Raw genomic sequence first — 23,810 nt, 5'->3', positions numbered from 1 at the left:
TAATAATGAGTTTCTCAGTATTCCAAAAATGAATTTAGCATCTAACAATACAAACAAAAATATAGTTCCTGCCCCTAAGAGCTCACAATTGAACTGCAATTGAACTGCAACATAAGTGAAGTTGATAAACAGAGAAAAGAGGAAGAGTAGCAGTAATAAGAGGTCATAGTTATGTAGTAAGACAAGAACACATCTGGATAGTTCCATTTTTTATTTCCCTACTTCTCACAGGCAAGATGGCAGAAGTGATTGTCAAGGAGGGATTTGAATGAGCTGAGGAAGGTGACTTGGAGGGCAGGTTTGGGGAAAGGCATTCCATGTACAAGGGGTCACGTGGGAGGAGACTGGAGGGACAGTGGTGGTGGGAGCACTGTTTATTTTTGGCATCTTAAGGGCTAGACTTGGGCATAGATTGAGCAGAGCAGAATAGGGACTTGAGACTGAGCTTTTCACAGTTATGTTAGAGCCTTGTGGATTTTGGTTCATGGTGCTCAGTGGAGTGCAGAGGCTCTGCCACAGATGTTACCCTCTGAGAGCAGGTGGGTGGGAAGTGGGTGGTTAGTGGCAGGGAGCAGGTAAAGCCATGGCTTCTTCCCCTGTGTAGCACTCTCTCTGCTACTCAGCAGAGCAGGCTGGACATGTGGGGGGAGTATGCTGCACCCCATGAAGGGGTGGTGCAAATTACTCTCTTATGCCCTTTAGCATAACGGGAGCTCGGGCGGAACTGTGCAGCTGAAGTGTATCCACCACTTTCTCTGGGCTGTAGCCTAAAGCCATAGTATAGTTTTTTTAGTTCTGTATATTTCTAGAAAAGTTTCTTGAGGTTTATTTGAATTGTGATTGCATACATCTGAGCAGATGATAATTATTTCATTCAGCAGTCAAATAAACATAAAAAGTTATTACTAAAAATACTCATAAAAGGTTTTTGGACAATTTCATTTATTATTTGCATCCTACATCCCTAAAGTGTGTGTAACCACAGCAAAAATGGCTACTCCCCATGTTGCTGTCATGCTTAGAAGTGAATTATGGAGAACATAAAAAGGAAGTGACGGTAGCTGCAATTTACAGCAGATATAGCAAAAAGAATATGAATTTTGAAAGGCATGATAGCATTTTCTTTATTTTGCTTTTTCCAATGTTGTTTTAAAATAGATTATTTAAAAATTATGATTAGTTTGGTTTTATTGGTTTTGTTTTTTAAACTATTTGGTTTGAACTATGCACGTTAACAAAGAACAACTATATAATATATTACTGCTGTAGGACATGTTTTCTAAGAAAATACACAAAACAAATTGAACCATGTGACAATTTTGAAGTTTTAGAACTCTCATCTAAACTTCTCAAGATATACATTCCAGATCTCAAATTACCTGTGAATTTAATATAAATAATTAATACATAGCTAAAGCCAGTGCTGTTGCATTTGTTTTCAACTACTTTATATCAAATGCCTTAAACATTCACTTTTCCTTACCTCTAATAAGTTATAACTGTCCCCTTCTTTTGGGAACAATGTTCACTCTAAGATTGTATTGAAAATTATAAAATGCATTTAATAGTAATTCAGTTCCTTTTTTTTTCCCCTGCAGTTGTGACTCTGAAAACAGATACCTTGGAAACCCACTCAAGGGAACGTGTTACTGTGAGTACTTAAATGTTTCATTTTCTCAATTCTCACAAGATAAGCAATGTATACACATATATAGTGGGATTAATTCCACCATCAAACAATTTAGAAAGAATGCTTTCATCACAAATTTCCATGCTTGATGGATATTTATTTTTGATGTATAAATAAAATTCCCATTTAGGCCTCTCTAGGTACTTGTGAATCAATTTAAAATACCAAAAACTAGACAAGCCCCCTCAGAATTGCAACTGAAACTGAACACATTGAAACGTGCTCCCTTGGGCAAAGGCCTGAATGAACAGCTGAACCTTTGCAGCATATTCTCTACATCAACATTCAAGAGCTCAGTCAGACCAAAGGGGGAATATGGGTATATTGTGGCTAAGCCACAACTCACGGTAAGGAAGTGGACAGGGACAGTACTATAGCAAGATCCTCTGGGAGCAATATGTAAGAACATAAGAATGATCATACTGGGTCAGACCAATGGTCCATCTAGCCAAGGATCCTTTCTTCCAACAGTGGCCAGTGCCAGGTGTTTCAAAGAAAATGAACAAAACAGGGCAATTATCTAATGATCCATCCGCTCTTGTCCACTCAGAAGTTTAGGGACACCCAGGGCTTGGGGTGGCATCACTGACATCTTGGCTAATAGACACTGATGGACTTATCTTCCATGAACTTACTTAATTCATTTTTTAATCCAGTTATCTTTTGGCATTCACAACATTCCCTGGCAATTCCACAGGTAGACTGTGCATTGTATGTAGAAGTATTTCCTTATGTTTGTTTTAAACCTCTATGGCCCAGTATGGCCATTCTTATGTTCTTATGTAATTTAATTTAATGATCGCTGATTCTTGTATTATGTGAAAGGGGTAAATAACACTTTCCTATTCACTTTCTCCACACCTTTCATAATTTTTATAGACCTCTATCATATTCCCCCTTAGTCGTCTCTTTTCTAAATTGAAGAGTCCCAGTGTTTTTAATCTGTCCTCATATGGAAGCTGTTTCATACCCCTAATAATTTTTGTTGCCCTTTTCTGTTCCTTTTCCAATTTTCATATACTGTTTTTGAGATGAGGTGACCAGAACTGCATACAGTATTCTGGGTTTGGGTATATAATGGATTTATATAGTGACATTATGATATGTGTTGTCTTATTATCGATCCCTTTCCTAATGATTTCTAACACATGCTTGTTTTGACTGCCACTGTACATTGAGCAGATGTTTTTAGAGAACTATCACAATGACTCCAAGATCTCTTTCTTGAGTGGTAACAGCTAATTTAGACCGCATCATTTTATGTGTATTATTAGGATTATGTTTCCAGTGTGCATTACTTTGCATTTGTCTACATTGAATTCATCTGCCATTTTATTGCCCAGTCACCCAATTTTGAGAGATCTCTTTGTAACTCTTCGCATTCAGCTTTAGACTTAACTATCTTGAATAATTTTGTATTACCTGCAATTTTTACCACCTCACTGTTTACCCACTTTTCCAGATCATTTATGAATAGGTTGAACAGTGCAGGTCTCAATACAATCCTTGAGGTACCCCACTACTTATCACCTATGATAAGTTTCCATTATGAAAACTTACCATTGATTCCTACCCTTTGATTCCTATCTTTTAACCAGTTACTGATTCATGAGAGGACCTTCTCTCTTATCCTATGACTGCTTACTTTGTTTAAGAATCTTTGGTGTGGGACCTTTTCCAAAGCTTTTTGAAAATCCAAGTACACTATAACAACTAGATCATCCTTGTCCACGTGCTTGTTGACACCCTCAAAATATTCTAATAGATTGGTGAAACATGATTCTTCTTTGAGTGCTTGCTCATGTCAATTTAATTGTAGGTGTGTGTGCGCCCACATGCACGGCTACCAGAATTTTTTGACTTAGCCGTATCCGTAGGACAGGCATCGGCTCCCCCTAGAGCCCCGCGCTCATGTGCCGGTACGTGAGGCACCACTGATCCTGCGTCCCATCACTTCCTTCTTCCCTCCTGTGACAGTTACTGGTACTCTTTGGTTTGCATGCGCGAGTGCTGTAGATTGCTTTTCTGAATCAGTTGTAATATAGTTTTTGTTGTTTTATAGTTAGTGTGCATAGTTAGCATTTTAGTGAGTAATGTAGTCCCATTAAGGACATTGGCTTGGGATGCGGGGTATGCCCTGTTCCCCAGGCTTCAAACCCTATGCTACTTGACACAAACCCTTCCCTCTAAATGATCCTCATGACAGCTGCCTTAAGTGCTTGGGAGAAGCACATAGAAAGGACATGTGTCGGATCTGCAAGGGCTTCAAACCAAGAACAAGAAAAGACCGAGAGATCTGACCGAAGGCCCTACTTATTGATGTAGCGCTAAGATCGGCCACCAAACAACCCTGGGTCAAGCACGTCGGCTTTGGTACAGAGCGCTCCACTGGCACCAGGATCCTCCCGACACCACTCTATTTCTCCGGCACTGGGGAAGTGGCAGAAGAAGTGCTCAGACAGAGGATGCTCTCCAGCACGGAAGAGCAAGAAAGCAGGGCCAGGCACTGAATTCAGGCAGGGTCAACTGCACTCGGCGCAGTGTCAGTCCCTGATCTCCCTGCCTAGGGCCCTGAGCCCAATGAGGGAGCCACCACCAGCTTCAGGGACTGGAAGAGAGCTCCTCCAGATTGTGGTGCCTTCCACATCCAGTGCTCTTTGGGCAACAAGAGACCTGATGACCCTGCCTCTACCCACTCCCAGGCACCGCTCAGTGAGGGTGCAGACCTCTAAAGGAAAACCCCCAATGGGTCCACTGAAGTGGGCACAGGAGAGGCACCATTCCCCCGGGTCCTTGGCTCTGGTCAATATCACCACGTTGTGGGTTCCCATCATGGAGGGAATTCCCATCTCCATTGCACCGGTCCCCGAGAATGCATTCTCATTCTCTGGCACCAAGACGCTCATCACTGGAGGGGCAGCATTGATCTCGGTTGCCCCGGCACTGATCCTCCTCCTCTTGACCCCACTCATTGGTGACTCAGTACCAAGAGCAGGATTCCCGGTACCAATCCTTGAAACCTTGATCCCCGATACCAAGCTACTCGCTGCAGCATTCGTCTGATTGATGCTACGCTTGCAAAATGTGGCAAACTCCCACTCACCACAGCACCACTCTTTGGCACCACCCAGCAGTCAGGTAGAAGCGAGGTCAGCCCCACTATGGTCCCCAAGGAATGATCCCTCTTTCTTAGATTCAGAAGGGGAACCCACTCCCCCCACCCCTAGTCAATGCCAACCAAAGGCACAAATGCCAATGGTGGGCCTCACAGTGATGGTCTGGCCTCAGGGCCAATGGCCAGCCAATTAGCCATAATAGAATCCGTGTGGGAGCCCTGTGGCGCTGGGCCCTCCCTCCTACCAGTCATTGGGGAGATACCCTACAATGGTGGGAAGGTGGGAGTGAGGAGAATTGCATGTGTTAAGGTCCCAAGGAGGTATTGGGTTCTTGACCTGTAGATAGAGTCTCTCCAGGCCCTTCAGGAATCTGCCTGTCGTGTCATGGGCAAAGACCGATTTGCCCTGAATCGGGGAATGAAAGGCTGAAATGGCCGCCAGATAAACCTTTAATGATAAGAGGGCCAAGGCTTGATGCTTGAGGTGTAGTAGATAGTCCAAGTTAGATTGAATAAGTGCTTCAGAGGGTACAGTATTATGACTAGAGGCCCAGATAAAGAACGCCTTCCATTTGATCAGATATGTTGATCTGGTGAGCCGTGCAGGTGGGCGTGCACAATGGAATGGACATGAGCAACACATCTCAAAGAACAGCAGTTACAGAAGGTTGGTAACAGTCTTTTTCCATTTACAAAAGCCGTGTTAATTCTTCCCCATCATATTGTGTTCATCTATGTGTTTGATAATACTATTCTTTACTATCGTTTCAACCAATTTGCCTGGTACTGAATTAAGATTTACTAGCCTGTAATTGCCAGAATTGTCTCTGGATCCTTTTTTAAATGTTGGCATTAAATTAGCTATCTTTCAGTCATCTGGTATAGAGGCTAATGTAATCGATACCAAAGTTAGTATTTCTGCAATTAAGAATGACTCAGGTGTGGGAATCTTCCTCACATCCTCTGCAGTGAAAACTGATGCAAAAAATTCATTTAGCTTCTCCACAATGACCTTGTCTTCTCTGAGTGCTCCTTTAGCACCTTGATTGTTCAGAGGCCCCACTGATTGTTTGGCAGATTTCCTGCTTCTGATATACTTAACAAAAATTCCTGTTTTTTGTTAGCTGCTCTTCAGATTCATTTTTGGCCTACCTATTATACTTTCATAGTTGACTTGCTAAGGCTTATGCACCTTTCTATCTTCCTCACTAGGATTTGCCTTCCAATTTTTAAGGGACGTCCTTTTGCCTAAAACTGCCTCTTTTATTCTGTGCAGGAAAGTGCTGGTTGAGACTTTTAGGTGCTACCACAATATCGATATTAAATTACAATAATGGGGTGCATGTGTAGGAAGGTGCCATGCTTCCTCTCTCAAGACTTCTGCACATATTCGTGTAACATCAGACAGAATCTGGCCCCAGTCTTTTATTATTTCCTCCACCCACACCCATGCACACAACTAAAATCTGGTAGAGCTGCATCTGTGAATATGATGCTAAGAAGAGTGTTTTTGTAAGGTTTCTGTTAATTTTAGACCATATTTTGTTTTTTAGAAATTGGAGGCTGTACACAAAAGTTTTGCTGCAGAACTTTTTAGGCATAGGCCACCTTATAAAAAAAAAAAAAAAGTTGTTTGTTTAATAATTTCAAGTTGCAATTTCACTGGCCTGCACCTGGTATGGTATTTTTTACAAAATAAAACAGCTTTACGTTCTATAATATAGATATTCATAGCAGCTGAACACAGTTCTGACTCTACAGTCTTCTGGGCAGATCATTAAGTCTGGAAACAGTTTACTTCTGTTGCCAGTTATTAAAAAAAGTCATGTTTCTCACAGAAAAGCTGAAGTTCAAGTGTAAGATCTCTCAGTCGAGGTTAATTAATTCTCAAATACCTGGTTTCCGAGGTGCTGTTAGTAGAGGTTACAGTTTTCATGTAATAGAGCTAATTGAAAATAAACTGTAAAACTGTGTCCTACAGTATTCTTGATCAAACAAAAGCAACTGCAGAAATTCTGTATTTACATAGCAATTGTTTTCTTATTTAAAAAATAGAAATTCCAGTTTTTAATGGGTTGAATTTTTGTATCTATTCATTTTTTAAACTATCTAAAGGCATAGCTAGATAAAGAGCACTTGAGTGGTTTGTACAGTTAGAAAAAACACTATACAGAGAGAGTCTGTTTTCTTTATGCATACATTTTGGGTAAGTGCACAAAAATTTATTTTGTCCTTTAAAAATAAATGCTGTTAAATTTAAGAGATGGAAAAGAAATGACAGTAATAAGATTTGTAGACCTCACACACCTCTAAAAAAGACCTTATTCCTTGCTATCCTATAGCAGCTTGGATCTAGAAATCTTCTTGTTGGAGACAAATTGCGCTATATCCAAGATAGCCTTTCACCTTTAACTCTCTGGTGCTATTTGTCTTCTGTCAAATTTTAAAACATTTAAAGATCTTGTGGTTTTGGATTGATAAATCTTCTTTTAACACTTTTAATTATTTAAAATCTACTACTTGAAAACACTTTCAGTGCTATCTAATCTTGTGATAAAAAGGAATATGCAAGGATTTAAATTAAATAGATGCTTTTACAGCTTACAGCTGATGTGTAATATATTATAATAGAAAAACTAAATATATTCCTATTAATTTGTTGAATAACTAACTTGCCTTAGATTTCCATAACAATTTGTAGTTGGTAGTAGATGATCTGCTGAGTCATTCATTTAAAACATATATGTAAGACAAAGAAAGAAATGCCAAGAGATAATTGTCGAAGTAAATTAGATAAATATCACTTTAACAGAATGGCATTTTGGAAAAAAAAATATTTTTAAAAAAGACATGTATGTGACCAGTATTTTTCTGTGTTCTGTTTGCTACTGTCTAAGATTCTTATGTCCATATAATAGCTTTCGCCTTCAAAATGTATCTACTCCTTATGCTTGTTCCTGAAGTGATGAGGTAGTATTCTTGTTTGTTAAAGCAAAGGAATGATTATTGTACATAGGAGAAGTAAATACTGAGGGGGAAAACACTAACCAGAAATCCAAGAACAAGGAGAGCAGCGTGGTCTTATAAGGAATAAACCTTCCAGGCGAACTTGATTGCTTTATTGATGGTATTCCAAAATTAGTGGATGGAAGTGAAAACACTAGTAGTATAATAGGACCTCAATTCAGGAAAGCACTTAAATATACTTCAGGAAAGCACTTAAACATTACCCTCATCCCTCTTCAGAACAGCATCTGTGCATGTGCTTAACTTTATCTTTAAGCATGTGTTAAGTGCTATTCTGAACAGGGAGATTTTCCTGAATTGAGATCTCAGGGCTTGATCCTGTATGATGCTGAGCACTCACATAAGGTATTGAGTGACCCTCAATTTCCTTTAAATATAATGGAAATTGAGTACACTTAGAACCTCACAGGGGTTCTCAGTGCTTTATGGGACTTTACCCATAATGTAAAGTCTCATAAAATCTTAGTCCAGAGGAGCTGGTCCTGTAAAAACTAGCAGCATATAGTTTACATTACCAGGTGGTGGTTGTTTTCAGTATTTATACTACAGTATAGCCTAGAAACCTTTATCAGGGTTGGATTCCTGTTGCTAGGTGCATTACAAACATTTTAAAAAACATGCTCCCTTTCCTCAAAACCTTACAGTTTAAGACCTAGATCTTGGAGTACACAGGCACTCTACAGCATCGTCACTGACTCCCACTGAAGTCCTTGGGGTGCTATCTTGCCACAGCTTGTCGCAAGATTGAGACCTAAAAAGACAACATACACAGGCTGGAAACTGATGGATATAATCAAATATACAGTTCTGCCAAGTGTCACACATCCTGCATCCCGGTTACATGCTTTGCCATGACTCATCTGGCATCTCACAAGCTAACTGAGCACAGGAAAGCAGCAGGCATTTGCCTGCAGTTGTGTCTTTTGCCTGTTAGAAACCACTGTGGTACTTTCTGAACAGGCAGCCACATTCTGCTTCTTCCTGTTCCTCTGATGGATTAGGACAAAGAATGAGTAGCCTGGAGATGACTTAGTGTCTGGAAGAGAATGCAATTGCAGCAGTGCAAGATGAGTAGTTCCATCCTGGCCTCCGGCTCCCTTCCGCCTCCGTCTGTGGTCAGCCATATCATGCTCCCACCATTGCAACCCCCCCCCAGCAACCCAGCCCCAGCTACTTGAACAGACCCCTGCCAGCCAACAGCCCCAGCACTCTTTAGCCTTTCCCAGGGGTCCAGTAGCCCCCATATGAGCCCTTGCCTCCCGGGAGTTCCAGCACCCACTGCCCCCTTGCAGCCTCCTAACCCCAGGCAATCCCAGATCGCTCAGTCTCCCTGAAAACCATTGGCCCCCTAAACTCCATACTCCCTGCCAGTGGCCCCTGGCTTCCAGCAGTCCCAGCAACCTCTATTTCCTGTGAGTCACCTAAACTCCAAGAGCCCCTACACTTCTTATCCAGCAGTACCAAGAGTCCCAGTGGGCACTTACCCAGCTACCCCCTCAGCTACCCTCAGACATCCAGCCAGAGCTGCCAAGTTTTGTACAACTCCATGGCCTTTATCTGCCACTGCTCAGGGCACAGTGTGTTGACCATAACCTTAAGTTAATGGTTATATGCAAATTACATAATTATTTTGCATAAAAGTCACTTCAAGCAAAACAAAATTTCCCCACTGTGGTTAGTTTTATATACATCTATAATTTGCTTTTAAAAATGTATAAATCAGAAAAATGTCAACTATCCCCACCTGTCCCTCAGTCTAGCCATCTTAAATTGGCTGGTTTGTACAGGATATTGGATGTCTTTCCTGGCTTGTGAAATAGTGTCATGAACAACTGTTGCCACTCCTGACCAAAATACTCATCATTTCATTCAGACAAGCAATCTCCTTTTCCTCCTTCAAACATGCAATAATATGACCAACACTGAAGAAACGCAGCTTGGACATATCAGTTCTAGCTTTTTATCATTCAGTGTCAAACCTCCCATTCCTGAGCAGCTCAATTTACAGATATTTGAAGGGTGCTATATCAAGGAAGAAGAAGAAGAAGAATTCAGCATGGTATAAGCAAACTGGAGGTAATTTAAAAATTGAAAATTTAGGTTGAACAGCAGAAAAAAAAATCCTGGCAGTATAATCTACTAGGTTGTAGAAAAGTCTCCCAAGAGAACTGGTGGAAGCCTCATCACTTGTGATATTTAAAATTAATTGAAGAGTACACTAATAAATGTGGGGAACAATCCAATCTTGCAGAGACAGGGAGCTGCAATACACAATGCATTAGGTCTTTTCAGTATCTAGATTCTATGAGAAGCACAGGCTGTTGCTGCTATTGATATGATTGTGATTTCATAATTGCTTCATTATGACTTCACTGCATGATCGAAAAAGGAGAAATGGCAAGCTGTGAGGGGGAAAAAAAGCCATTGTTTAAACACACAAGAGATTTGATAATTAAGAAAATGCTCAAAATGTTTGAAGAGATGTAAGTTTCATCATATATTTTTTAAGTACATCAGATGTTTCCAAGAACATCAAGAATACCAGCATCCCTAATTATCACATTAGGTATTTGATATATCATAAGAAAGATAAGTTATGTACAAAAGAGTAAGTTCTGTAAAAAAATTTTTTTTTAATTTAGGCTTCAATTTTACACAATGTAAATACTCTGGTATATGTATTATAAATTCAATTCAGGACTGTGGCTTTGTACTTCTGGTAGGAAGTCTACATATCCCAAAACCATTGTGTTATAAGCCAACATTTTAGTGAATAGCTGCAGGCTGATTTGGTGCATATAAATGAATTCAGAGTGTAGGCAAGAGATGGTTGTGCAGTTGAGTTATGCATGTACAAAGGCTGTAAATACAACATTTTGTCATCATGCATTTATTGTTCTTTTGTCCTTTGGTAGCTCAGCGAGTGTAATGTAAAGTAAGCATCCAAATTGCTGGATTAGTTCTTCATATATCAGCATCTGAAATACTGCTTTCAAAATCAGTGCTCCTGGGTGCAAATGAACAAGTGGCAGAAACAGATGGTTTTAGACTGATTGGTAGGAATCAGTGGAATAGGTGCTATTTTTATGGTTCTAACCTGGGTTGCATTCAGACTGATATCTTCATTGATAACTAAACCAAACTTTTAACAAAACTAAGATTTTAAATTTACAACAATTGGTAAATACACTTGGCTGTGTAGTGTGTGGAATATTGGCTTGTTGATATTCAGATGCTTTGAAAGGAAACTATACTATCCTATATGAACTTCTGGATATTCCTTACGACTAATGCCTAAATTTTAAGGGCTCAGATTTCCAAAATATGGTCTTTACATGTGCAGAACTTTGAGGAGTAACACCTGTCTTACTAAGTAACACTAACACTTGTGTGTGCGATTGCTCAATTGCCATCTGGGTGTGTATAACTTTACATGTACAAAAGAAACAGATTTCGTGGATGTAAATGGTATTGCCTAGCTCCAGAGATGTTCGTCTGTCAGTGGTGTATAGCTGCTCAAAAATGTGTGTGCTCAAACAGAGATCAGTTTAAGGCTCCTCTGAAAATGTATCCCAAGTAAGTGTGTTATATTTTGAAAATCGATCTTTATAAAAGAAAACCAATTATATCACAGATTTCTATTTTATTCTCTCTCTGCTTCACAGATCAATTTTTTTCAGTTTTAGCTAAAATAATTTCTCATCCATTCAGTCACTCCATTCACACACACTCTCCTTTTATCTGTCTATAAAGATTCTTCTCCTAGGGTCTAATGGTTCTTCCCTTCATCTCCAGAGAGCACTAGGTTTTCCTTTGGCCCACTTTAGGGGTACATCTACACTGGAATAAAAGACTAGCAGCACTGCCATAGCTGGCCTGTATTAGCTGGCTCGGACTATGGGGTTAAAAATTGCTGTGTAGATGTTCAGGCTCGGGCTTGAGCCTGAGCTGTGGAACCTCTAACCCCTTGTGAGGTCCCAGAGCTTGGGCTCCAGCCTGACTCAGAACATCTACACATCAGTTTTACAGCCCCACAGCCCAAGCCCTGTGAACCCTATTCAGCTGACCTGGGCCAGCTGTGGGGGTTTAATTGCTGTGTAGACATACCCTAAGAGGTCACAGCTGATCGTCCTCCCATTAGCTGAATTTGAAGAACATTCTTTCCCCCAGGGCTCAGCTGCAGTGTTATAGGGTTCAGATCAGTCAGAAGTGGCTTCTTCGTACCATTCTTTCTACACACACTGCTACCCCACCCCAGACCAAGGTCCTTCCTCCGCCAGCCACCTAAGAACATGAAACAGTCTAAGGGTATGTCTACACTGCTGGGAGCATGTTTCCCAGCATTGGGTGGAAAGAATTACATTAGCTCTGCCTGAGTTAGCATGCTAAAATAGTGTATAGTACGGAGATAGCATGGGTGGCAGATTGAGTACCACCTGAGTACAATCCCTCCTGGACCCCCTAGGTCTGATCCACCGCCCATGCCACCTCAGCTACATTGCTATTTTAGCACCCTAGCTTGAGCAGAGTTAGGTCGTGTCTGTCCTACCATGCTGGGAAGCACACTTGCAGCTGCAGCATAGACATATATTAAAAGAGAAACACACACACCCAGTGCCTTTTGTTTCTTATCTTCTGTTCACTTTTATTGTTGTTATATGTATTATTGTAGCCCCTAGGAACTCCATTCATGGAGCAGGACCCTATAGTGCTCAGTGCTGTACAAACACAGAACAAAAATGCAGCCTTACCCCAAAGAACTTACAATTTAAGCATAAGACAAGAGAATACAGATGGATGCAGACAGACCGAGGGGAAAGTACAATGAGACAGTATCGGTCAGGCAGTGATCTCAGCATGCCGGCAGCCTGACCGTTTTCAGGTTTTATGTAGGCATCACAGCAATGAAAAGTTCTTCTTCGAGTAGTTTCCCTATGGGTGCTCCACTGTAGGTGTGGTGCATCGCTGCTCTGCTGATCGGAGAACTTCGGTAGCAGTGTCCATTAGACCCACATGTGCTGTCTCTCTTTGTGCTGCACCACAAGACTAGTCAGCCCCTTGGGCTAACCCCTCTCAGTTCCTTCTCAACCGCCTCTGGCTAGAGAGAGCCATTAACAGTCCATTAGGACTATTGTTTTATTTTATATACCTATAGATAGTCTCCTAGTTCCGGTTTTAGTTGCTCATGGAGAGCAACCAGTACCACTAACAGGTCCACGGACCCGATGAGCATGGGCACAGAGTCATCGGTACTGAGGGACAAGAGCAAGCACTCTAAAAAGATGCTCCTGGTATGCGAGTCCACTTCAGTTCCGTCAGCAACAGCGCGACTGGTGCAGACAAGATCCCTGTTCCTCCAGCACCAACACCGGAAGTTTGGTGCTGGAGGAATCCAGCCATTCCACAGATCTCCGCATGCTGGATGCACCCGAGTCCCCGCCTTCAGTGCCGAGACCTCTGCATTGAGACTCTTCTGAGCATGGGAAGTATCCCCACTGCCATGCCATGCCCCTCTGCAAACTAATGAGGGTTCAGACAGTGAGCCTGAGAAGATAGTGTCACAGTACTCCACCCAAGCTCCATACTACCAACAGGGCCCAAGGATGTACCCACCGATGGCCCACCCTCTACCATCTTGGTATGACCACCCATGGGCACCACCACCGTGCTCTGTGCCACCCCAATGGCCATATTGGGACCCTTGGGTGGTGCACTGACAACATGCCTCTCAGGCTTCAAGCCTTGCCGAGAACCCTCCAGGCATATCCCCTCATCCGCAGCATCCAGGGCTTCAGAACCACCTCAAGTCGTAGAGGAACAGGAAGCCGGTACCAAAGAGGAAGTAACACCGAGGACCATATCCTCCTCTTTTCCGGACAAAGCCATCATGCCTCCCCTGCTATCTTTGGCAGACAACTTTTGTCTTTTCCTGGGACCGGTGAAGAAGATGGTGGACACCCTCCAGATACCACTGGAGGAAGTCAAGGACATCCACCATCAGGTCCTTGACATCCTCCACTCTTTGTCCTCCTCAAAGATTGCCCTCCCAATTAAAGAGGCCACTTTAGAGCCAACAAAGACATCAGTGGGATTGCTGAATCCAGAAGAAAATCTGGACCATAATTTTTCCAGAAAATAGTAGGATGTATCTTTGTGTGTGTGTAGGACCCACTTATTTTTCAGAAAGAGAAATTACTAAATAAAATGAAATAGAAATATCTATAAAGCACTAGATGGCAGCCTTGGTATGCTTAAAAAGGGTTTAAAACTCAAGAACATTTCAAGGAGAGTATTTTAGGTGATAAATACAAGTAACACTTGTATTAATACTGTTTACATACATTTCCCAGGTATTTTAAGTTGAAGTTGAAACTTGAAATAAAGGATGGAAACAATAAATTTTAGCAATTGGAAATTGTTTGTGTTAGCTGAATTGCAAAAAATGACCCAGCAGCTAGATTCTCTGCTACTGATCTGTATATTGCTAGTTTTCTTTTGGGATATCATTAGTTTAAACTAAATACCCACTCTAATTGTAAAACTGTCATGCTTGACTTAGAATAATGAGTTCCAACAATTATATCTAATACTGATTGACTTTCATACAGATTGAGGCAATTTTTATTATTGTTAAATACAGTAACAATAATGACTACAAACTGTCATTGTCTTTGAATATATGGAGAACCGTATGAATAAATGCTGTTCGAAAAGAAATCTCTTTAGTATTTAAAGAGGCTAGTGGAACAAATTGCAGTTTGAATCAGACAATTCTGGGATGCTTTGAGGAAAGATGGGTCTTAGCAGACTGACTACTCACTGCATATAAAAGAACAAAAAGCAACAGACATTACACAGCTTTTGCCTTGAGCTTAAATAATAACACAAACGAATTCTGGCCTTCCAGGGAATTATAAACTAGCCTCACCAAATACCTTAAGTGCCTAATAAAGTATTATGATGCTAGTCCAAGCTTTGTATGTATACTGGCCTGCCTGCATGTCTGCCTGTTACTTGTTTATATATTGATTTATTTCACCAAATATCAGCTTGCTTTGCAGCATTTTTGGGCAGGCTGGTGAAACAATTTCTTTGCTGCTGCTCAGCTCCTGTTATCATATGACTATACAGAATGCTGGCCTAAGGATTTTGAGGAGCGGTGAAGTTGTTCTTTTTACAACCCAAAGTTAATTGCCCACTTTATATAAAAGAAGTGTGTAGGATGGAGAAGGTATCCCTTCACCAGCCTCCCGATGCAGAAGTGGAGCCCAGTTCCTTGTTCCTTTCATGATCAGTTTATATTGATTGATGTTTCCAATGTTATCATTACATGAAAAAAGTGCTAGAATTCTAATAAAGACTCAGAGGGTGAAATCTTGGTTCCACTGATGTTCATGGGACAGGATTTCACCCCTGCTACCTATTTTGTCTCTTCCTCTGATTTATTCCTAAATCACTTAATGCAGGAGGACAATAATCAGTAATACCTTGTTACCTTGCAAGGCTGTTGTGAGGTCTTCGCAAAATTTTCCGATGAAAGACTCTGTATGTGTTTTTAAATATTGGAGGCTGTTTTCTATGTCTAAGGTGATAGACTTCTGGGCTATATAAATTCCAAGGAATCGTTTATTAGAATATGGACATTGAATACAGCATCGCTTTTGCGTTGATTGGCTGAATCAACTCAATTTCAGCCAGGAATATAATAGATTGTGAGACAGTGGTTTGTTCATTTATTATCAGACTACTTTTTCTTTGGGGCATGGAGTTTATGTAAATTCTTCCCGAAATATAATCCATTGTTGGCAAGCTATAATTTACTATAGTCTTGATATAAAAGGGTAGTGATGACAGAAAACAGAATGGTAACCTGTTAGAGGTTGGAAAGGCAACAGTGCACATTAGCAAAATAGATGAAGTAACAAAAGACATTCAGGAAAAAGGCTTGAAAAATACTCAATATTAAACAATATGAAGATGTGCTAATAAAAAGTTAAATAATTGGAGAGATAGTACCTATGGTAGAAGAATTGAATTCTTGTCTGAAGAGTGACTTCTTGATGGGGTGGGGTGGGTTGGAGAAAAGCATCTATAACGGTTCCATTTTTCCTGTCTCAATTATTTAAATTAGCTTATTTTCTTTTGTGACAAAGCTCTTCCTCTATCTCGGTGGGTCTAGCACTTCCTTTTAGCGGTAGGTCAGAGAACTTCTTTTCCCCTTAGTGTTCTTCCACCTTCTAGTGGTGGGTGAGGGTAATACAGCTGCACTAAGATGGCCGCTCCCTACTGGCTCCCAGTCCTGTCTCTGGTTATTGTAGGTCCTTGCCTCTTCACCGTGACTCTTGTAGTTCTGTAGTTCTTTTGGCCAGAACAGCACTGGGTCTCTGCAAGGATCCTGAGTCTTCCCCCTGGAGGAAGGAGGGCAGGGCCTGTGCTGTCTCCACAGCCAGGTCCACACCTTCCACCTCCAGTCCCTGCAAAGACTCCTTTATAGTGCAGGTAGTCTGGCGTGGAGCCACTTGGTGCACACCTTTCTCCGAGGGTTCCAATACAATCGGCAGCTCCTTTATCTCCATCCAATAGGTCTTCCACAAGACCTCTCCGAGCTGCTGGTCTTTTACCAGGACCTCCTCCTGATCTCAGCCTCCAGGATCGTTGCGGTCGCTGAGGGGGAGGACCTCCTCGCAGGGCCCCGGATACACAACCCCTAACTCCATGTGCAGGTGGCAGAGGCCCCCTCAGTGCAATGGAAGATGGTACTGACAGGCGTCACCAGGATCAGAGACCTCCTAGACTATGACCGGGGGGACTGGGTGGGTCCCCAGATGCTGGCTTGGTGCATGGGGCTCTCCACCCTTTGAATTTCTTGGTGCATATTCCAGGAGGTGAGGGCAGCCTTGCCTCCCGCTGCTCAGGTTTACCTCGAGCAGGTCCTGCGAGAGGGCACTCCCTCCCCTCCTCCTCCTCCCCTCAGTTCTAGCCCTCCAGAACTTTTCATTGGGCCCCGGCCCTGCATGTCCCACCCCGACCGCCCTTTCCCCACACACTGAGCCCACTGCTAGACTTGCAGCCAGTCTGTTTCTGAACCGCACCCAGGGACCATCTGTACATGCTTGTGCTCCCCACCCTTCATTTCCTCACCCTTGTGTCCCACCCAGACACTAAATGGTGGGTCCTGACACCATCTGTGGAGGGCGAGGACTCCCAGTGGTCCAGTCTCTGTTGCACACTGACCCCGTGGCCTGCCGAGGACATCAGTTGGCGGCTCCTTCATGGAGCCGTGAGCACGGGCATGTACTTGGTATGGTTCATCCCCTGCCCCGACACCTGGCCCCTTCTGTGGCGTGAGGGAAACCCTACCTCGAGTGTGCCAGGCTGCAGCCCCTTTGCGGCTCCTCCAGAACCTCCTGCTTAGGTTCTAGCTGCACTTTTCCCTGCACCTGTTCCTCTATGCACACCCCATCTGGGGCTCCACAAAGTCATAGGATCTCCTCGTCAACCTCCTCCTAGCGCTGGCCAAGGTGGCCATCTATAACACCAGGGAGAGGAGGTTGGCTGAAGGGGTGCTCTACAACTGTGGGGCCTATTTCCATTCCTCCATCCAGTCACACATCCGGGCAGAGTTCCTCTGGGTAGTGTCCGCAGGCTCCCTAGACACCTTCCGGCAGCAGTAGGTGCTGTTCGGGGTTCTCTGCTCAGTGTCCCCTTCCATTTCCCTTTGTTTGACCCTTTGACCTTCATGCCTTTTCCTGTTTTCTCATTAGCTGTTCCCCAAAAGCAATTGAGTCCCGGATCCAGTGACTCCTCCCCTTAGGCTAGGGGAGGGGCCTCAAGCAGTGGGTGGGGTTGCACCCTCCCACTTCCTGGAATTCAAATAATAGCACTCTCCTGTAGCCATCTAGTCTGACCCTGTCACACTTTATAAACAAAAATGTCATAGTTTTTTCTAATTACTAGCCCTGCAAACTAAACCAGGGATCTGGGAATGAAGCTTGGGTTTTTTCTTCTCACTCCTGTCCTCCTATCTGTCCATTTCTCTTTGTCTCGTACAAATTCTCATAGTATTACCTGCTATAAATGTTCTGTAGGCTAAATTGGGCCATCAGTTATATTTATGCAACCCCATTGCTTTTAGTGGGTTTGTACAGGTGTAAATAATTGAAACTTAATATTCTGTTGATGATTTATGAACCAGAATAAAATCCAATTCATCCTTTTTTTGGCTGAATTGGCACTCCATGGTTAAAAAGCAGAGAAAATTTGTTATTACTAAACTCAGCAGATATTATTCTGAATACACATGTCTGTGAATGAAAAGGTTGCTGGCTGTTTCACAGTAACTTTTCAGAGTTGTAGCACACTTTAAAACAGTCTAATGTCCACATTCTGAGTGTGGTACATTATTCTTGCACAGTTACTGCATTACTAATATCTGCTGTAACTCATTGCTTTGTAAAGCACTTTAGAATACATTGTGTATGAAAGACAATATACAATACATAGTTCTATTCTTTGTATAGCACAGTTTCTATAAAAGCGTGGTGGATTCATTGACACTTTGAGATCTCACACTTCAGGACGATGAAGTCCTACTTTAATGTTAGATTTATGTATTTTTAATTCATAATTTAAAAATAAGGAATTAAACCAAACTGAATTTTTTTAAGGTTTGAGCCATTAGGGCAGTTACAGATAATTTAATTTATGGGAGGACTGTGAATAACACAAGAAGTGATCAAATAAAAAACTTTATTTAATATAAAATAATTCATTAAGCAAATAGGCCTTGCAATATAACCATATAGAGTAGTGATACTCACATTCTAAAATGAAATTACGGTGTTAAGGGTGATCAGTCTCTAAATGAGGAGAATGGGTATAATCCTTTTTCTAATGGTACAGATATGTGCACCTAATCTAAAATGAGCATGCTTCCCTTCGTATAATCAATTATAACAACATCCTTTTACAGTAAATCCACCTTTTTTACTATAATTAAATATTTTTTAATTTCTTATTGGCTAGGTAACATTGTGTCCTCTTAATGATCATGTGCAAAAATGCCATACTAATAACGATCAATGTTGATAGCATTTTCCAAACAGTTAACATTTTATCTAAAACCAGTTAAGACCAAAACATTTTTACAGCATGACTTGGGGTGATGTCCTAACTTATCTTCAACTTGCCTTTGTATTGTCTCACTTCACTTTATTCATCTTTCACCAGGCATCTCTTGACTATTGTCAAGCCTATTTTTAAGAACTAGATTTTTGGGCCTACTTACATTTCAACATTTTAATATGAACTTAAGCATCATTGGAATAGGCTACACTGCATAGTCTTCAATTGCCACCCTCTTGAAATCCTTTGTAAGAAGGGAAAATTCTTGTGGCAGCAACCTTCAGAAATAACAAAGAAAACTCCCAGATAACATCTTGGATTCCTTTTGAGGAGGAAAACTGATTGAGAAGCTTCACAAGATTTTATTATTTAAACACCTCTTTGACCATTGTTAATGCAATGCTTAGAAAAGAAGAAAATGTGTATATATCTTCTGAAATGGCCATTAGGATTCCCCAAAATGGAAGGAATCAAAATGTTAAAATTATTTTGAAGATGACTGAGAATAAAACAAAACGGAGGCATCTCAACATCAATGTGTATAGCATGTTTTATAACAACAGTACCATAAAACAACTTACAATGTAGAGATGGGTTTTGGATCTAGAGTTTCCCCAAACAAAGTTTAACAAAGTCCCCAAACAGAGTTCAACTAAATAATGAAAGCAAAAGATGGGAGGAGAATTTTTAAAAGTGTAAGGTATTAGTTGTACACCCACACATCATTCGGGGAGGTGTATGTTTGTGTATGTATGACTGTATAGCATATTGACAAAATATATGTTGTATCCCATTTTAATGCCTGATCTACTAGAGGATATGATCTACACTGCTTGAACCAGGTAATGGATATTCCTTTAGCTCAAATGGTAGAGATCTATGCTGTAGTGCTGAAGAACCAGGGTCCTGCCTCAAGTAATGACCTGTGCCTATGCGGAGGGTCATTATGTGGAAATGTACAATTAATATGCGCCTGAATAATACAGCCCCAACTTCTGCATGGTGAACTTGGATACATGCAGAAGTGCATGCACATTGTAAGAATGTTGGTAGGTTTTTATTTTTGCTATTTTTCTGGGTTATTTTATGGAAATTGATTAATTTTAAGGAAATATATTTATGTATTTCTGGAATGAATCTAGCAATATTATTTATAGGTTTTGTACAATAAGTTGAATATTATAGCAGCAGGATTGAGAATAACATCAAAATTTACTCACATCACTAACTTTCTCAAAGGATACATCCTTTCCTTTAGGATAAATTATGGTTACAAACAGAAAATGAGTGTGGTTTTTTTTCAAACATTTTGCCATTACTGTTAGCAGAACATGCAGTTCACAACTAACTGCCATGTGCATATAATATGGAATAAAGGAATAAAATAAAAATGAGGTAATATAACATTGGTCCTGTTATATTGCAGTAGCATGCTGCATAACACAGTCATTGTAACAAACAGTAGAGTGTTAAAACAGATAAAACACTTTTAAGTCACAAATCTCTTTTGGTGATTAATTTATAATTTTCTTTTAAAGTTGCATGAGAGATTTTTGCTTTCTCTCCCCTCCCCCTTCCACACACACATTTTCAAATAATCAACTTCCTGTCCTCTTATCTCACAGAAACCCCCTGAAAACCAAATAAAGTAATGGGCAGTAACAGTTCCCATCTGCCATTCCAGAACACACTTCTTCTGTATCTGCATGTTATTACTAGATGCTACCTTTTAAGGAAAAAATACATTGTGATTTTTTTACTGATGAGTGATGAGCAACATTTTCGAAAACCAAAGTAACTTATCAGCCTACATCCCATTTTCAAAAATGAGTTAGGGAAACTTTTAAAGATACTTAGGAGCCTAAAGATGCAGACAGGTGCTTAGTGGGATTTTCAAACATTTAAATGGGAGAGAGGCACTTAAGCACTTTTGAAAATCCCACTAGATGCCTAACTGCATTTTTAGGTACCTAAAACCTTTAAAAATCTGACCTTTAGACACTTAGGAGCCTAAATTTCCTTGAAAGTCTGACGCATCTAAGCACATTTGAAAATTTTACCTGATATCTCTCATGTTTCCAGCATATAGAATTATCTTCTATAACTACCTGCTTACGTGATGTATCAGCACATTATTTTACTAAATTAAAACAAAAATATTGCTAGTTAGTTGCAAATGCTGTTGAACAGAGATCATAAGCAGCCATTTAAAAATATTCCTGGCAGTAAACACTAGCATAAAATTTGTACTTATATTGATGATAATATTTGTCAGTGTATTTTCATGTTTTCTGATGGTATAATTTTTGTACGGTTTTCAGATTATCACCAAATTAACATTAAGATTAACACCTTTACATAACGGGAGAAAATTGGAACCCTAAATATGATTTTGATTTATTTTTTTTTAAAAGACTGGACTACTGCAATATTTATTTGTTAGTGCATTTGCTTATACTTTTTCCAGAATGTTTCAACTTGTTCTTATAGGAACCCACCTGATTGAAAATATTGCCTCAGTTTTAAGACCCCTTCAATGTCATATTAATTTCAAAGATGTATTAATTACTTTAAAATAGTTAATGGCTATGATTCTTTATATCTGAGAGAACTTTGCTCCCTATATATCATGGACCCTCCCTTTGCATGAGAATCAACAGACTGTTAGGTTGGTCCAAGTAACAGATAAAAATCTCTGGAGGCCTTTAGTAACTATGATCCGCTATTCTGCGACTAGTTCCTGTTTCTTGTTGTAACACTCAGCCAATTATAACTTTTAAAAATAAAGTAAAAGAGACCTCTGTTTGTTGCTTTTTGAATTTTAAAACACTGTCTATATTAATGATATTTTATTAAAAACATCATTTGACAACCCCCACCCCTTCCTTGAAAGATGATATATCAATACTTTGTATTGATTATGCTGTTGTTGCTGGTGGATTTTGAAACTTATGCCACTGGCATTATGTTTAATCAGAAATGCATGTGGATAAGATAGGCAATAGTAAAAGTTCCACAGCAAATTACTATGTTTATCACATTACATATACAGTGGTGGACACTGACGCACACCTGGTAACAGTGAGGATAAGGTGGCTGTTTGCTTACACAGTGCTTGTTAGATTTAAGGTTGTTAAGGCATGAATGAAGGAACTTCAGTGAAAGTTCAAAAATCAGTTATCCTAATTTGAAATAGGTCTGGTGGTAACCCTAATTTAGATACAGTACAAGAGTGATAGAGGTATATTTTAGTCAGAAATGACAAAACATGATCTACAGATCATGACAAACCAACCTGAGAAAGAGCTGTGTGTGGCTCTAAAGCTCGTCTCTCTCACCAGCAGAACTTAGACCAATAAAAGATACTACCTCACCCAACTTGTGTCTCAAACATGATCTGTAGAAGTTAATAATGGAACTCAGTCACAAAAACCAAATTCTGCAACTAGAAGTGAACATGAATAAGTTTGTACTCAACAAACTCTTAATAGAAATACAGAATAATAGCTGTAAAGTGCAGAAAGGAGAAACAAAATGCCTTATACAATAAATAGATGAAAGCGTATCTTGTAGAAATGGCATGAATAGAGCATGCCCTAAATAGAAAAATGTGGGAAGACTGCCTGTGACAAGGCTGGTGTTGGAGCGATGAGGGAGGTTCCTACTATAACTTTGAAAGAGATTTCAGAAAATAAAAATAGCGTGGTACTATTCTTTTGTCTCTTCTTCCCTGTCCCCCCAAAATTAACTTTCTATTCACAAAATTAGTCACTGCAATCCAGTCATACTGAATTGTCATGACAATGTACGAGCTCAGGCACAGAATCTTCTCATTTGCTCTTTAACACAATGGTGAAGATTGTGAAAAACTGATCCTATTTTATTCACCGTCACCCAACAGCAAAACCTCAACAAAACATGAATACTTAGTTCAATGGCCAAGTACAATTTGGTAAGGTTGTTGCAGTCCTTTATTAATCTAGTAAAATAAGTGGTTAGTGAAACAATAATTTAAACAGTGCAGGAATGAAAAGAAATAATCTGGCTGTAATGAATAGAATTCTCAAACAGTAAATTACCTTCTTCTAGAAATCAGAGATAATTCAGGGAAAAGTTCACTAAGATGACAAACATACTAACCCACAAACTCTGGGCTCAATTCCCAGCTACACTGAGTTTACATATCTGTAAACCACCTTTCCCTTCCCTTGATCTTAGAGTGGCTGGGGGTGAAAACAATGCTCTAATTTACTTCACCAGCAACTATCTGCCACACTGGCCAAGGTTCTAGTGGAGCTTATAGCACTCTGCCTCTAGTGTGCCTTCTCCCAATCCCAACATGGAATGGGAGGAAGATGGGTGCACAGTGTTTAACCTCTTGAATACCATCTCCAACCAAATGTTAATAAATAATACAAGGAATTCCTATATCCATTGTGACATGGTGTAATTTACTACATTTCTTTCACAGATTAGAGCAAACTATTTGAATGCCCTATGATACCTGTTGAAATGAGAATGGAACTTTTATAACTATTTTGGCTTTTAACGGTTAATTTAAAAAACCCCAAGCATTATTCAGAAAACCCCTTTCATTGTAGGCCTTTAGTTTTATGTGACCACTTCATAGGATCCCCACTTTTTTGTCTTTCTTGTGGCCTTGAATCACTTTTTATCCCCTCTATTACGGCCAGCAACCTTGCCATAGTCTCTTCCTATCAAGTGTGGTGTGACTAGCTGCTCATTGTCAGGTCCTGTCTTGGAAGTGAGCAGCCACTCTCAGTAAAACCTTTCAGTATCCACAAGTCTAGTTTCCAGACTAGGCCTGATTTTAGTTGGTACTTTAAGTGGGTA

The 23,810-nt window shown here is 40.4% G+C and overlaps 1 protein-coding gene across 2 annotated transcripts in view; it reads left to right on the top strand.

The window, feature by feature from the left end:
- The window catches only part of ATRNL1 (attractin like 1), a 944,263-nt gene that overhangs the window by 451,518 nt on the left and 468,935 nt on the right, over nt 1-23,810 (top strand). For both annotated transcript variants that reach the window (XM_067537030.1, XM_067537032.1), the window contains exon 21: nt 1,599-1,651. In XM_067537030.1, the coding sequence (XP_067393131.1) occupies nt 1,599-1,651 (53 nt within the window). The remainder of the gene's footprint in view (nt 1-1,598; nt 1,652-23,810) is intronic.

This window comes from Emydura macquarii, unplaced genomic scaffold (genome assembly GCF_026122565.2).
Source record: "Emydura macquarii macquarii isolate MOO-44397 ecotype Brisbane River unplaced genomic scaffold, CSIRO-AGI_Emac_v2 contig_3692, whole genome shotgun sequence".
Taxonomy (NCBI): Eukaryota; Metazoa; Chordata; order Testudines; family Chelidae; genus Emydura; species Emydura macquarii.
This window is presented reverse-complemented; position numbering and strand designations above follow the sequence as displayed.